This window comes from Phaseolus vulgaris, chromosome 7 (assembly GCF_051622355.1).
Source record: "Phaseolus vulgaris cultivar YP4 chromosome 7, ASM5162235v1, whole genome shotgun sequence".
Lineage (NCBI taxonomy): Eukaryota > Viridiplantae > Streptophyta > Magnoliopsida > Fabales > Fabaceae > Phaseolus > Phaseolus vulgaris.
Genome location: NC_143504.1, coordinates 32,797,585 through 32,813,477, shown reverse-complemented (window position 1 = coordinate 32,813,477; position 15,893 = coordinate 32,797,585). Strand labels below are relative to the sequence as shown.

The 15,893-nt window shown below is 35.1% G+C and overlaps 3 protein-coding genes across 4 annotated transcripts; 2 read left to right on the top strand and 1 right to left on the bottom strand.

The window, feature by feature from the left end:
* Window positions 1-1,700: 1,700 nt before the first annotated feature.
* On the top strand, window positions 1,701-10,980 carry CFM3A (CRM family member 3A). 2 transcript variants are annotated; one of them, XM_090304269.1, is made up of 9 exons: window positions 1,701-2,675; window positions 3,619-4,108; window positions 4,185-4,315; window positions 7,962-8,312; window positions 9,164-9,320; window positions 9,621-9,913; window positions 10,208-10,264; window positions 10,371-10,460; window positions 10,550-10,980. In XM_090304269.1, exons 1-9 carry the CDS (start codon window positions 1,875-1,877, stop codon window positions 10,658-10,660), a joined length of 2,481 nt encoding a protein of 826 aa, XP_090160395.1. In that variant the 5' UTR covers window positions 1,701-1,874; the 3' UTR covers window positions 10,661-10,980. The 2 variants fall into 2 exon arrangements, with proteins under 2 accessions (XP_090160395.1, XP_068490901.2); XM_068634800.2 differs by having other exon boundaries at window positions 10,205-10,264.
* Window positions 4,743-7,064, top strand: LOC150025874 (uncharacterized). Its single transcript, XM_090304270.1, has one exon. The coding sequence runs from the start codon at window positions 5,762-5,764 to the stop codon at window positions 6,656-6,658; it is 897 nt and encodes a 298-aa protein (XP_090160396.1). The 5' UTR covers window positions 4,743-5,761; the 3' UTR covers window positions 6,659-7,064.
* A 48-nt stretch (window positions 10,981-11,028) lies between the features above and the next one.
* LOC137828299 (calmodulin calcium-dependent NAD kinase) lies at window positions 11,029-15,549 on the bottom strand. Its single transcript, XM_068634801.2, has 9 exons — window positions 15,422-15,549; window positions 15,112-15,306; window positions 13,801-14,030; window positions 13,175-13,236; window positions 12,777-12,986; window positions 12,320-12,449; window positions 11,765-12,108; window positions 11,529-11,673; window positions 11,029-11,442 (listed from the first exon to the last, which is right to left on the bottom strand). Exons 1-9 carry the CDS (start codon window positions 15,429-15,431, stop codon window positions 11,206-11,208), a joined length of 1,563 nt encoding a protein of 520 aa, XP_068490902.2. The 5' UTR covers window positions 15,432-15,549; the 3' UTR covers window positions 11,029-11,205.
* Between the last annotated feature and the right edge of the window lie 344 nt (window positions 15,550-15,893).

Here is a 15,893-nt window from a genome sequence, read left to right as displayed (position 1 = left end):
CACCGATCACCGCTCTTGGCGATCGTCTCCCTGACCTCTCTGCCACCTGGTCCACGTGTCACCCTGCGAGTGGTCCACGTGGTTCTCTACTGCTGACGTCATCGACTACCGATGACCGATCGGATCACAACTGCACCAAAACACTTAAAGCTCCAACGAAATCCTGGGGGTGGTACGTAGGAAACTAGCCCACAATGGGGATATGTAGCAGAGATTACACATCATCGAGAGTTGCCATTATTTCACCAAGGGGAAGGTGTTAATGTCCCGCTACTACCTCTCCAGAAAGGCTAAAATCATATCTTTATATGTCATCTCAAAACTTATATTGAACAAATGCAACAATCAAGAGTTAAGGACAAAATAGGCTCAAGTTGAGGATGAGGCAACCCAAATTTGCCTAATTTTCGACCATGGGATATCAACTTCAATTCTCCACGATCCTAAAAAATACATTTATCTTAGTAACTATATATCCACATCACAATAATTATTACAACTTAACTAAACAATTTTTCATTCTTACCTCACCCCTCTCATAGCCTTACAACAACATGATCTGGAAAATTAACTAGTAGAGATAGGTCCTCAAGTCCTAAAGAGAATCCTTCCTACTCATTATGTCAGTTTTCCTATTCCTCCATGATATTACCTCCAATATAATTGTGATTTGTGATGATTTGAGTGATGGCATAGGTATTTGGCCTTCCATCACCTTGCAATAAATCATCTCTCGTCCTAGCCATAACTTTGTCTAAAACATCATTCTTACATTAAAAAGTTATAGACAATCCAATCTAATTGTTTTATCTTTTTTTTTATAACATTTTGATTGTACAAATGGAAAGGTATTTCTGAATCCAAAAAATACCTTTTGGTTTGTACAATCTAAAATGCTTTTGGTTTATAAAATACATTCTAGATTCTAAAAAAAAAAAAAAACCATTCATGTGTTCCCATTTCACCAAATCTTGAAAGCAAAAAAAACACAAATACAAGAAATTTAGAACAACCCTTGTTAATGGACAAGGTAGCAAGACAAGGCCTACACAAGTACTTTAAAACACTCTAAACCACAACAAAAGCCTCCAAACCAAACCACACATCTCTCGGGGTGTGCAACTTCTCAATAATTGAGGAAGGAGATGAATGGATGTACCACGGATGCAACTGCTCAAGAATGGAGGTGCCAAGAGGTGTGCCAAAGGAAAAAAGATGAAAGGTGTAAAGATTTAGGATTACTTATCAATTTCACTAAAGATAAATTAGATTTTCATTAAAAATAAGGAAGTGCACAAAAAACCGCTAGGGATCAATTGTTGGACTTGGGAGGAGTTTGTGACTTGCAAATTCAAGGAGCCCATTTTTTTTAAAAAAAGCTATTATTATTTTAAATATGATTGCGCCAGTTTAAATATTCATTACAATATTTTTAAGAGATAATTATTCTTCTATTTTAGATCATTTAAATTTAAATTAATTTCTAAATATTTTAATTTTACACATTGTTATGAGTTGGCTTAATTTTATTTCTCTACTTGATATAAAAGTATAATATCTTTAGATAGAATTTTATATTTTACATTTTAAAAATATTATTATTATGTTTTAATAAAAAAATATTGGTATATATGATTTTGATTATGTTTTTTAATATAATTATTTTCTTCTATTTAAGATTTTAGATAAGTGCGAAAAAAGAACAAGAAATGAAATAAAAATCAGCATGGATATTTATCTGTCTGGTGCAGCGCAAGGTAAGTAAGAAGGAACACACCCCAAACAGAGCAGAAGCAGAAGCAGAAGCAATACTTCCGTCACACCCAACACCATCATCATTTTCTTTCTCTTCATTCACTAATGCCAATGTGATTATGGCTCTTGTACCCTCACGCCCATTCTTCGACTCATTTCACTCTTCTCCCTTCTTCTGCAACTCTCTCTTCCGCCACTCCCTCACACCACCCTCTCCCAATTCCACTTTCCTCCGTCCCAAATCACTCATCGTCTTTCGCTGCAACTCCGCCAAAAGTTTCTCCCCCGAAAACAACTGGTTGAAACGGTGGAGCCACCCTGCCAACCAACAGCCTTGTCCCAGACCGCCACGTGCAGTTCTGGACTACCAAGGTTCCGGAAATGGGCACTCGTCAAAATCCGGTTTTTCGAGCTCTGACGAGGAGGGTGGTAGCAACATGAATAGGATTGTGGAAAAATTGAAGAAAATTGGGTATGCTGGTGATGGGATTGAGAATAAGCAGAAAGTGATAGAAAAAGGGTCAGTGGAGGATATCTTTTACGTGGGGGAAGGAATGTTGCCGAATGCTCGAGGTGGGTTTTCTCCAGAGTCTCCATTAGGGTTTGGAAGATTTGGAAGTGATGACGGGGAAGCGAGGTTTCCGTGGGAGAAGCCTGAGGCTGAAGAGTTAGAAGAGAGTAAAGCCATAAGAAAGAGAAGTAAGACCTCTGTGGCCGAATTGACTCTTCCCGAGTCAGAATTGAAGAGGCTGCTCAGGTTGACTTTTGAGAAGAAGCACAAGACAAGAATTGGGAGGAGTGGAGTTACCCAAGCTGTTGTGGACAAGATTCATGAGAGGTGGAAGACGGTAGAGATTGTGAGGCTCAAGTTCGAAGGCGAGGCCGCGCTCAACATGCGGAGGATGCATGAGATACTGGAGGTTTGCTGTTTATCTCTGCCTTCTTGTGTATTTAGAAAGTATTGCTTTTTGTTGCAAAACATGTAGGGTCCATGGTGGGAATGAGAAGTGTATGTTTATTAAAATGAAGGATGAAACAGCATTGTGAAATGTGTATAAATTTGTTTTGGATAATTAGAAGAGTTGTAAAATTACTCATGTCTATGCAACTTTGGAGCTTCGTAAAACTCTCTAAAGTAGATAGCCGAACAAAGTCTTTGTCATGTCTTGTGTGTATGGAAGTAGTCTTTTACACGATTTACAGAATAGCACTCTGAATTGCATTTGAAAGAACTTCCCCCAACCCCATTTTCTTACCTTCTTTTGTGCTTGTTTCTGTCATATATCTAGCGCCAGATGGATGCCCAATTGCCCATCCAATTATTTTTTTTCTGCTTTCGACATGTCAAATCAACGTGGGAAATACGATTGACAGAATAGCCAGTGAATTGTTGATATATGTACAAATTTCTTTAGGATTTAATCCTTAATAGCTATGATCAATTCATGCTCGTCCAAGACTTTCCCTTTCATGGGATTGGAGCTGGGCAACCTTATTATGAATTTTATAATATCAAACAGGTTTTTCTTAAGATGTTTCCGTGACCTTTTCTGATGTCTGTAATTTTGTTTCGGCCGTGATACCTATTTTTACAAATTTTCCTGTGTACTGATAAATAGCTGAGTCGAGAACTCTCAAAAATGTGTTTGAATTTGGTAATAATTTTCTTCTTCAACCTTAGCATTTGTCAAAGAACAGAGATTATCCTAGGGATTGATTTGAACACTATATCAGTAGAATGTGTAATATGCCAACACTGCTTGCTTTAGAATGTTTATATTTCTAATTTTTCATTATACGCCTACTACTTTGACTATCAATAACTATTGCTGTATTCTTGTTTATTCTTAAAATCACATTCAGAGAAAAACTGGTGGTCTTGTAATTTGGAGGTCTGGCAACTCTGTTTCCTTATACAGGGGTGTGAGCTATGAAGTTCCTTCAATACAACAGAATAATCAGATGTATAGGAAAAGTGAGAACTCTTCTAAGCTTTTGCCAACGCCTTCTTATAATTCTGTGAGGAATTCTCCCACCATTGCTTCTAATTCTGGGGCAAGTGAACCATTGGCAAATTTAGAATCTACAAATGATCAGAAAGAAGGAGATTATCTGCCCAAAGTCAGTTATGAACTTGAAGTAGACAAGTTATTGGATGATCTTGGCCCTAGATACACAGATTGGTCTGGATGTGATCCATTGCCTGTCGATGCGGATATGCTTCCTGCAACTGTTCCTGGTTACCAACCTCCCTTTAGAGTTCTTCCTTTTGGTGTGAGATCAACACTTGGTTTAAGGGAGGCAACTTCTCTAAGAAGGATTGCAAGGACCCTTCCTCCACATTTTGCATTAGGTTTGATGTTGTTTCCCTTGTGCATGTGAAATGTTGAATTTTATTCTGACTATACTAAATTAATCATGATATGTAGGTAGAAACAGACAACTTCAAGGATTAGCTGAAGCAATAGTTAAATTGTGGGAAGTGAGTTCTATTGCAAAGGTTGCACTCAAACGAAGTGTACAGCTAACTACCAGTGAGAGAATGGCAGAAGAGATCAAGGTGATTAATCATGCATTTTCCTATTCCACTAATCAAAATTGTTGACTCTGTTTTTCTAGCTTTGGTTTTTCATTATTCCAGAGTTGGTTTTCTATTCCTAATGCATAATCTTTCCTTTTATGTATGAAAATGTTCATAATTTGTGTCAATTAGCGGCATCCATTTAGGTGGCCATTTGGTAGAAAGAAAGTTTGTAGTTTCTCAGTAATCTGGACTTTGGAAAGTATGTTTTCCATGCTTGGTTTACCTTTTAAATATTAACATTCCTTGGCCAGGAATGGTGTTTGGTCAATTTTCTTACTGGAAGAGGTGAGAATCTAACTTTCCTAGGTAAAAATAAAAATTTTATGAAAAAAATATATTATGTTATCCTTATTAAATCATTTAATGTAGTAATGAATTAAATATTTTAATAAAAACAACATATTGATCTTTGATTTCTAGAAAACCTATATAGATATTCCCAACAATATTTCTCTCCATTCAAACAAAATTTAATCATTCCTAGGAAGGATAATTCCCAGAATTCATGATTCTTAGGTATGTAAAATAATTCTAGTACCAAACATCGCCTAAAAATGATAAGAAATTGAAATCAATTCATAATGTAAATTTATAATTCTCTAAGTTTTGAACTTTGGTTTTGGGGAATCATTTAATAAACCTTGGCACGGATTTCATGACAGTGTCACATCTGACCTGGTAATGCTCTCACTGTCACTTTTTCTGTTGGTGTTTTATTAAAAATCTGTTGATGAAGCCTTAATTCCTTTGTTATGACATGTTTTTGCTACTTTCAAATGTCTCAAAATCACTAATATATGGAGTAATAGAAAAATTAAAGCCTGTTAGTTTACTGACTGTAAAATTGTGAGAAAAATAGTGCTTCTATTTTGTGTAAATAAAATAATTGTTGGCAAACAAAATTTTCAGCTTTGTTCATTATTTACTTAGTTATATATTCGTACTACTATGAAATGTTTTTGTTGCATGCTAGTGTTACTTACTGCTTCTATAATCTGGTACCTTTTACTTCACTTGATAAGTTATACTGGTCTCTGTTAGGACACAAAATAAGGATAGGATTTGGAAGGTATATTATAGGAAAAATAAAAAATAAAGGGCGGTTAGTAGTGGTTAGTAGTAGTTAGTAGTGGTTAGTGGTGGTTAGTAGTAGTTAATAGCGGTTAGTGCGGTTAGTGGTCTTTAAATAAAAACCAACGGGTTTAGTGAAGGGATATGTGTTGGATATTTTGTTTGGTAGACAGGGAATCCTGTGTGAAAGGAATGATATTTCCTTTGTGGGCATTCAGAATGTAATATGCAGAATTATTAATACAGCAAAGTATTCTGTAGATTCTGGTGTTCTTGATTTAATCTTAAGTGTGATTTTCTTGGTTCGTAACAAATTGGTCCGACCTGCCGGATCTATAAAAAACAAAGAGGATGGAACAAAAAAGTGTGAATTTAGAGAGAGTAACCAGCGAAGAAGGGAGGTTAATATTGGAGATGCAGACTGACATTAATGGGACAAAATCTGAAATTAGCGGGCTGAAGTCTGACTTTAACGGACTAAAAGAAAGCATTCTTGACATAAAGGAATTGTTGCGGGAATTCAAGAAGGGAGATAGAATGTCCGATGGAGGACAAAACTCAGTGAACGGGGAAGAGAGAAAGGAAGAACGATTCCGACACGGGAATAAATCGGTTATGGGAGAGGAAGGAGAATTGAAACCTTGGATCAGGAGGGTGGAGTTACCTACTTTTGAAGGTGCGGATCCTTCGGGCTGGTTAGCCAGAGCCGAGAAGTTCTTTGAGGTACAAGGTGTCTCATCCCAAGAAAGGTTGCAATTGGCTTTCATCAGCATGGAGGGCAGTGCCAATTCGTGGTTCACTTTTTGGAGAAAGAACGCAAAGAACTATTCTTGGGAAGAATTTTCCATGGCACTGAACCGGAGGTTTGGCGGAAAAGAGAGGTGTTCTGTGTTTGAGAAGCTGGCTAAACCCAAACAAAGTGGGAGAGTGGAGGAATACATTCAAGAATGTGAGGGGTTAGTGTCACAGGCACCGCTGACAGGGGAGGAGCAATTGTTGGGGTATCTCTTTGCGGGATTACAACCCCAGATTCGGAACCAGATCAGACCTCATGATCCAAAAGAGGTGATGAGAGCAATGGAGATTGCCCTTGATGTAGAAGTGGTTTTCAATGAAGAAAAGGGGGGCAACAATGCGTTAAGGAGTATGGCTTCATTTGGACGTTCGGGAATTACAGGCTGCACTGAAGTGTATAGGGGAAACAGTGGGTCGATGATGTCTAGTGTGGTTAACAATGCGAGAATGTAGACTGCTTCCTCCGGCAAAGAGTTTCGGCCAAGAGAAGGATCAAGGAACAAGGGTTCTAGGACACTTCCTTATCCGGAGTATGTGAGACGAAGGGAAGAAGGAAGATGCTTCCACTGTGGAGGGGCGTACAGTCCAGGACATTGTTGTCCAGAGAAGAATTTGAGGGTAATTATTTGTGCAGAGGAGGAGGGAGGCCCAACGAAGGGGAATCAAGGGTTGTTGTGGCAGATGGAGGACAATGTAGATGAGGAAGAAGAGGAGAAGGAGCATCCATCTCACAAATCTTAATAAAGTGGAATGAGGAGGATAGGTACACGACGATATGGGAGGATGTGAAGATCATTTAGGAACAGTTTCCATAATTTAACCTTGAGGACAAGGTTGTTTTGTCCGAAGGGAGTAATGTTAGGACACAAAATAAGGATAGGATTTGGAAGGTATATTATAGGAAAAATAAAAAATAAAGGGCGGTTAGTAGTGGTTAGTAGTAGTTAGTAGTGGTTAGTGGTGGTTAGTAGTAGTTAATAGTGGTTAGTGCGGTTAGTGGTCTTTAAATAAAGACCAACGGGTTTAGTGAAGGGATATGTGTTGGATATTTTGTTTGGTAGACAGGGAATCCTGTGTGAAAGGAATGATATTTCCTTTGTGGGCATTTAGAATGTAATATGCAGAATTATTAATACAGCAAAGTATTCTGTAGATTCTGGTGTTCTTGATTTAATCTTAAGTGTGATTTTCTTGGTTCGTAACAGTCTCTCGCTGCCTTTTTGATAGTAAATTCTGAGATATATCTCACACTGTTATCTTATATGAAAAATATTGGGGATTGAATTGTGGACAAAGCAGGTACTGTAGCTTGTTCTGGAATTTAATGTTCAAGAATGAATGATGAGGAACAATTATTTGATACTTGTTGTAGAGGCTCTAGTAAAATGTTTAAGACCACTATCCTTGAAGGTTAAATTTTATGTGGAATCCCAGTAATGGATTTGTGTAATTTCTTCTCTAACAAGTTTATTGTCAGTTTAATCACTTCATTTGTCAACCTTTCATCCGTATTAGTATAGATTCTTATCAATTTTAATATTATGATGAATAAATAATCTAGATTAATGCATATATTGGCAGGGTGTTGGATGAAATTTTTTGCTGCTAGTGTACGTACCAACATATCAGATGTCAATATCGAGTTACTTGTTATTATCATTTACTGAAATAAACTTTGGGTAGTTTGTTATATGCATTTATAAGTACATATAGTGGATGATTTGTTGATCAATGATTGGTCTGTTTCTGGCTACAGAAATTGACAGGTGGTATACTACTGTCCAGAAATAAAGACTTCTTGGTCTTCTTTCGAGGAAAGAATTTTCTATCAGCAGATGTCACTCAAACCTTGCTGGAGAGGGAAAGAACAGCAAAAGTAATGCAAGATGAGGAGGAGCAAGCAAGATTGAGAGCGGCATCACTGCTCATACCGAGTAATAATACCTCAGAACTGTCAGCAGAGGCAGGGACCCTTGGTGAAACTTTGGATGCAGATGCAAAGTGGGGGAAAACATTAGATGAGCGTCACAAGCAAAAAATAATGAGAGAAGTAGAACAACTAAGGCATGCCAACCTTGTTAAAAAATTAGAACAGAAGCTTTCCTTAGTAAGTACTTTATTTTCCGCTAATTAAGGAAGTCTCTAATCGTCATGCCAATGGCTGTTGCATAATCTCTCATCATCCTGTGTGATTCTAATGCTTTTTCCTCTAACGGTTCTTTTTTAAACATTAATAAAACTCCTAATTGAGCTGGAGTTTGACTACAACCATTTCATAATATTTTGGTGAATTTTTTTTAAGTGTTATGTGTTATTGAAATAGTTATCAATATTGGTGGAGGTTGCAGTATAGGCAGTACTGCATATCAATACCTGTTATTTTGAAAATCAACTTCATTGGGCTGGGAACACTTTCTCTAGTATAGCTTTTAACAATTATCTGTGAATGCCCCCCTTCCCAAATTTACTCACCAAGGGACTTTACCTACTTTCAAGTTTACTTCTTTCTACTTAGATTCAGTAGTAATAATAATGTAACTATGTGAAACGTGCCATATAAAAGGTGAAGAATCATATTTGTCTCCTTAAATCATGACATGGCTTGTCAGGCAATGATATGAAGGAGAATGAAGTAAGGATCATAGTAGGAAATGGGCTAATGATTAATAGGAGAACAGAAACTTATTATTTATGTTTTTATCTGATATTTGATTCCTCACATTATCAACGAGGCTAAAACGTTTGTTACAGTTGTTAGACTTGTTTAATTTTCTTATGCGTTTAATTAGGCTCTCGTATAAACACTAGACGATCGATGGTTTTAAATATCATTACACCGTGTCTGATTCCTGGAAGTTTTGATAATCTTTATTGTCTCTTTCTGTATCTAACTTCACACTAGGATTATTCTCTAATTTATAGTTTTCTTGATTGTAATCACTGGATTTTGCTTACCAGGCTGAAAGAAAGTTAATGAGAGCTGAAAAGGCCTTAATGAAGGTGGAGTTGTCTTTGAAGCCTTCAGAACACAAAGCAGATCCTGATAGTATTACCGATGAAGAGAGATTTATGTTTCGCAAATTAGGATTAAAGATGAAAGCTTTCTTACTTCTTGGTAGAGCTCTATTCTAAATAAAATTGCTCTTACTATATTTTAGGACCATTTGGCTCACTTAACTAAGTTGGATGGAAGGAATCTGAGAAAAAAAAGTTGATCTTATAAATCTAATCCTGGTAATGTTTTACCTAAATATTGCATCTCTGACAGTTGAAAATCCATTCTTAAAAGTCTTTAAATAAGCCTTATCTCCCCTTAACCCGCCCTTAACCCGGGTCATTCTCAATCATTCCATTTCTCAGTTTACCCTTCATTGTGTGCTGCTTATACAAATCTAATAATAATTTGTGGATTCAGGTAGACGTGGAGTTTTTGATGGTACTATTGAGAACATGCACTTGCACTGGAAGTACAGGGATCTGGTCAAGATAATTTTAAAGGCTAAAACCTTTGAACAAGTAAAGAAAATTGCACTAGCACTTGAAGCGGAGAGTGGAGGTGTCCTGGTCTCAGTTGACAAAATTTCAAAAGGATATTCTATAATTGTTTTCCGAGGTAAGGATTACCAGCGTCCTTCAACATTGAGACCGAAAAATCTTTTGACAAAGAGAAAGGCTTTGGCACGTTCAATTGAGCTCCAACGACATGAGGTATGTATGCAAACTCATACTCTTTCATTTTTCATGTAGATCTGGAGATAAACATTTGCAACAAACATTTCTATATTTCACTGTACCTCCAAAACAACAATTTGCAACAATATCAGCCCAGAGAGCCACCGGATTATGGAGATTCTATTTTTAACTTCAATAGGAGTAAATAAAATAAGGTTTTACTGTCATTCTTTGTTGGTTTATCTGTCTCTCCCTCCATGAAGACCTGTATGCACATTCATACTTGTTAAGCCAAATGATGAGTTAACTCTTTCTGTTGACAAACAGAAGATCTTGAAACATATTACAACTATTCAAGCTAAAGTGCAGAAGCTAAGATCGGAAATAGTATGTTTTACTGATCTTAACATTTTGTATTTCTTTGCAAGCCAAGTTGTGTGTTTTATGGAACACCTGTTTCCTGATGTTATTTGTCTTGAATCACTTTTCATAGGAACAAATGGAGAAGGTAAAGGACGAAGGAAATGAAGCCCTGTATGACAAATTGGATTCTGCCTATGCTACTGATGATGATAGCTCTGAGGTTACTCTCTGCCATAATAACTCCCACCAGAAAACTTATGAAACTGTTTTTCATTTTATGCTTTTGTATGTTAATTCTTCTATGTATAGGTGGAGGATGGAGAGGAGGAAGATGAGACATATCTCGAGACCTATAATAGCGAAAATGATAGTGAAACTCAAAGTGAAGTTGAAAATGATAATATGTATTCTCCCATATGAGGAATTTGCCTCACGAAGTTGAGGTCAAGGATCATGCGATTTGAGGGAATCATTAATTCATTATACCACATGCTGATCGAGGAAGAACATTGTAGCTCCTTCAGAACGAACCACCAAGAAGAACATGCTACATTCAATGATATTGCCATAGGGCACGCAATTAGACACGGTCCTGAATATAACTGTTCCGTAAGATGTATGTATATACATTTGTACGTATGAAATTCTCTGGAATTGAATTAATTCCACAGGTTGGTTAATACATGGTGGAGGACTAGGAACATGGTTATCTCAGAGGGAATATATGCTTACTTTTAGAATTTTGTTTTTTGGAGCTTATAAGTTGCATCAGATAATTTACTTGTAGATTTCAGCAGGAAAACAACAGTAATCTTTTTTGTCTTAATAAGAACCTAAAGTGATAGTTTAACAGTGCTCCAACATATCACGCAACAATTTGGTTAAAACTTTTAGGATGATTTCAAAACCTAAAGTGATAGTTTAACAGTGCTCCAACATATCAAGCAACAATTTGGTTAAAACTTTTAGGATGATTTCTCTATTTTCTGGATGGATTCCTTCAATTCTTCCTGAACATGTATCCTTGAAGGTGACAAAACGATGTCACTCCAAACAGAACCAGGTTCCATTATGGGGTTGGGTTCCTTGTGAAGTTCGTGGATGGAATCAGCTTCAGGATTCAAACTGTCCAGTGTTTTCAAGCATTTGAAATCTTCAGGATCCACTAGTAGATTGTGATCACCATCCTTCCATCCTATAAGCTGTAATGTATTACAAGCAAGTTATTTCCATGACATTTTATTACGACAGTAAAATCAAACTCTAACAGTACAAAATTGAAATTTACCTTTGGTGGACCACCAACAGCATTTGTACAATAGAGTCTGGCATTGTCAACAAGTTTGCAATATCTAGGAAATGCATTAGCAAATCTTTTGTGAGATTTCAATTGTGAATTCACCCTCACTGCCCTCCCAGTCATGATAGCTCTCCTGCCAAAAGTACAATGTAAAATGTTCACTGTCAAATCCCGGAAACCAATCATCTAACTAGTAACTTGGTAGAATTAACAAACATGTATACCTGATGGCTCTAACAACAGCAAGATAGCCATCACAAACAACGCCAACTAGCTCAATTCTGTAAGGCTTTCGCGTGCGTGATTCTTTATTAGAAATTTCCTCTGATTGACGTTCTTCTTCTGCATTACTTACTTGCTCCCAGTAATTTTCAGTAATTGTCCCATCTTCAGCTACTTTATATCCTACTCCCATTCTGTACCTGTAATTGTGAACATTTCTTGCCATGTCAATAGTCTGTTCCACAAATGGCTCCCATGAGAAGGTACCATCCATGATTACATCTCTACCCTCATTTAGAGCTGTCACTAGCAGAGATGATGCAGCATCAGTGGAAGATTGATGCACCTGTCCAGATTTTAATAAATATATTAAAATTAGCTAATAAGGATTTAACATATCTAAGCCATTTCGTCATAGCTAAATTACAAAGATAACTTTATGTGAATTTTTTCTTATAATCCATTTTGAATTTATTACCATTTGTCACATGTTGTTCATATAGTAGTGGCGACTTTAGAGAAAAAGTGATACTAATAACATGGAAGTGTTCGCTTACTAATTCAGCAGTTTGGAGCATGTCATCGTGATGACCTCTAGAACTAAGGGCCCTATATATGACATCAGTCTCCTTAAATGCATCTGCCTCAACCACCACAGCATTTGTAGCTGCTCCAGCCCAAAATGGCCTGCCAAAGCCATTTATTTAATACATATAAATAATCCGTAAACTACATTCGATTGTCACAAGTGCTCGTAGCCACTGGATCTTATTCTATAACAAGATATGCACTACATGCGAAAAATGTCCAATAATAAAACAGCTTAATTTATATGCTATAGATGGGCTGGTAAGGATCCATCTCCATATTATCATCACATTGGTTGTTCATCATTTAGTCGTTATTCTTACTTTTGGAACACATTCTTACTATTTTGCATTCAGACAAATTTTGTACTACCATCAACATTAGAGAATGATAATAGTGCAAGATTGGAATTAGGTTGAGAGTTACTCTTTAAGAATTTCTTTAAGCACAGTGCTCTTTCCAGCTCCCATGCCACCCCCCATAAACAACAATACTGGACTCCTCTCACTCAGGGCCATGGGCACCATCACGTCCGAACATTGCGAGTCACCCTTTATTGCTTTCATCTCTTCCACCAAAGTAGAGAATACTCTTGTTACCTGCAGATTCTTGCTTACTCTAGCAAACCTCTGTTTCCTGCAAACACCGCATTATATTTACCACTACAAATATTTAAATATATTTATACTTTCTTACTGTATTCCTCACCTAGTTAGAAGCAATATGTTATCAAAACTTTTAAAATTTTTAGCTCCATCATGTCGTGAAATTAATTTGGACTATCTTAAAAAGAATTTGTTAAGATTAAAAAAATATAATTTTACCTTGTAGCTGCCAGTAGAATTTCCTTGAGCTTCTTTTTGTGATGAGACTCGACATTCAAAGCCTATAAATCAAGCAATGAAAAATGTAACGATTAAATAAGTTAAAAAAAAAAGGCACGATTAGCAAAACAAAGGAAAAATATATTATTTTTTACTGTACTTTGGAAAGCTACATAAACTTTTAGATGATTATTATTCATTGTATTGTAGCAACGCAAACTCTACCAGGGACAAAATTTCCAACCAACCTTATACTAAAATTTGGCACAATTGATTGCAACTAGAAACCACCGTCGACATATGTTTTTTTAAAAAAATTTATAATTTGGCACTTGGTTGAGGGTTTTCTGGCACATATTATCAAATAAATGGAGCACTCTTCAGTCAGAGTAGGAGCCCCACCAGCATTGTGCTTAGTATTAATGAGAACAATTAGTATTATTTAATTTGTGAATGAAAATTTGTTTAGTACCAATTTTATATCTATATGAATATTTGTTTATAATTTATGCACGAACTTTATATATATTTGCAGTATTATTAAGATATCTATATATATTAAAATATTTTCTTAAAATAAATAAAAGAAAACATAGAGATGAATAAGAGTTAAGATATATATATACCAGACTAATAACAGATGTTGCCTGGTTCCAGTGAAATGCTAAATAACTGAGAATGCATCTCTCAAACTCGTCAACCAATTTCACATAGAGAGAATCAGTGTTTTCCACATTGGCATTGGAAATGTATTCATAGATGTTTTCATCGCACCCTTTGGACTTTCTCAAATAGTCTTGGGCTAGTATGCATAATTCTGGAACCTTACTATCATCTTCAAATCCCAATTGTCTTGCTGCAACCATATCAATCACACACCATACCCAACATATATTCCACACAACCATAAGTATTTATGTTTATTGTTTATAAACAGCTCTTCATTTCAATTATTACAACTACCTTAATAAAAAAAATCTATTTTATATTATTACACTAGTAGGTGTTCTAAACACTAAGCTCTGTAGTGGATGATTTCCTTCAAATTTACTTTTATATAATTAAATTTTGTAATAAATAAATATATTTAGATATACAAGGGATAGATTGTAATATAATTTTCTTTTATTATTAAGATTTTAAAAATTATTGAAATTTAATTTATAAACAGATGATTAAGAAAATTAGATATATGTCTACTAATAAAATAAATTATCTTTTTTATTACAAATAAGAAGAAATATTTTAGAACCTATCAATGTCATGTTTCCATTATTGATTATAAACATGTCCAATCATGGTCACATATATTATATTCATTTCGTATGCATGTTGGAAATTATTTGTATACAAAACAAAATTATTTGGTGAACGCAGACTAATAACGACATATAATAAACTTTAAATATATCCTGATTTAGACATGATTTGAAATGACCCATCGTTCAAAATCTTTTCGTATCACAGTCGAGACGGAAATGGTCTAAAAACTCACTATAATTTTTTTATTACATTAAAATATTCTTTTTAATTCTAAATAATCATCTATTTAATGTTATAAACGCATCCTTAATTTTATTTAAAAAATATTTATATTTCATAATAAATAAAAAATCTTTTTTCCATTATATTACATTTTTAATTTTAAAATTACTAAACTAATTATTAAAATCAAAATAAGAAACAAGTAAAGACATTTTCCCATTCTCTTTATCCGACTTTTTGTCCATGTTAAATGTGTGGACTATCTGCTGTGAGCTTGGTTTCTCAGAAGAAAAAACCTGAAATGAGCTTGATGTAGATTATAGATTTATTTTCAAAATTTTAAAATGCATTTTGAAAATAAAAAACAACCACAATACAAAAGTTGTAGCTTGGGAAAAAGTGTGAATCTTAATCTATTCCATAAGACTAAAGAGAGAGTAGAAACATCGTACCAACATAGTGGGAGAACTTTTCGATCTCTCCAAGACGGCCAGATTCCGTTCTTTGTAGCAGTGGAACCACCTTCTTCTTCTTCTTCTGTTTTTCCACCACCCTCGATCCGTGCCTGAGGGCGGCGGCAGCGACGATTAAACCGGCGAAGACAGCGAGAACATGTGACAACTTCATTATTTTTCCGATAGAACTGCCTGAAAGTTTTTGTAGTATTTATATGCCATAAAAAATGATATAGATGTCATAAACTTGAGCAGATGAAAAAAATGCAAAGGAAGAAAAGAAAAGAGAAGCAAAGAGACCACTCACCTTGCTCCATGTTTGTTGGGTTTTTCAATGTAAAATGGCTGTCTCATCCCATTCTTAAATATTGATATAACAAAGTAAAATAAGAAAAAACACATCATCATTACAGCTCCAAGTCATAAACCTTTACCATTCATGCTTCTGTGATTAAATTTAAATAAATTATATTTTCTTTTTTAGTTTTTTCTTAAAAAAAAATAAAAGTATTTTTTTTCTCTTCACTACTTTAAATTAATAAGTAGATTGAAAAGGTAATAATAAAAATACAATATTTAAGATGTCAAAAAAGTTTAAGTATTTAAATTTTACATAATATTAAAATGTTGGATAAAATGTTTTTTGGTTTTCCTGACTTTAGTCCTACCATATTTTCCTGTTTAAATCATTTAAAAGATTAAAAATGATAAACTGACAACAACAACAAAACTATTTTTTATAATGTCAGACAATTTTTTTAAAAGATTAAAAATTTTCT

Excerpts from the sequence above, each read along its gene's own strand:
- CFM3A (XM_068634800.2), top strand. The coding sequence starts at position 1,875 with ATGGCTCTTGTACCCTCACGCCCATTCTTCGACTCATTTCACTCTTCT. Across the intron at positions 2,676-3,618 it reads GGATGCATGAGATACTGGAG|AGAAAAACTGGTGGTCTTGT; the intron begins GTTTGCTGTTTA and ends AATCACATTCAG. Across the intron at positions 10,461-10,549 it reads CTGATGATGATAGCTCTGAG|GTGGAGGATGGAGAGGAGGA; the intron begins GTTACTCTCTGC and ends TTCTATGTATAG.
- LOC150025874 (XM_090304270.1), top strand. The coding sequence starts at position 5,762 with ATGGAACAAAAAAGTGTGAATTTAGAGAGAGTAACCAGCGAAGAAGGG.
- LOC137828299 (XM_068634801.2), bottom strand. Across the intron at positions 12,109-12,319 it reads TGCTCCAAACTGCTGAATTA|GTGCATCAATCTTCCACTGA; the intron begins GTAAGCGAACAC and ends AAATCTGGACAG. Across the intron at positions 11,674-11,764 it reads GCTGTTGTTAGAGCCATCAG|GAGAGCTATCATGACTGGGA; the intron begins GTATACATGTTT and ends TACTTTTGGCAG.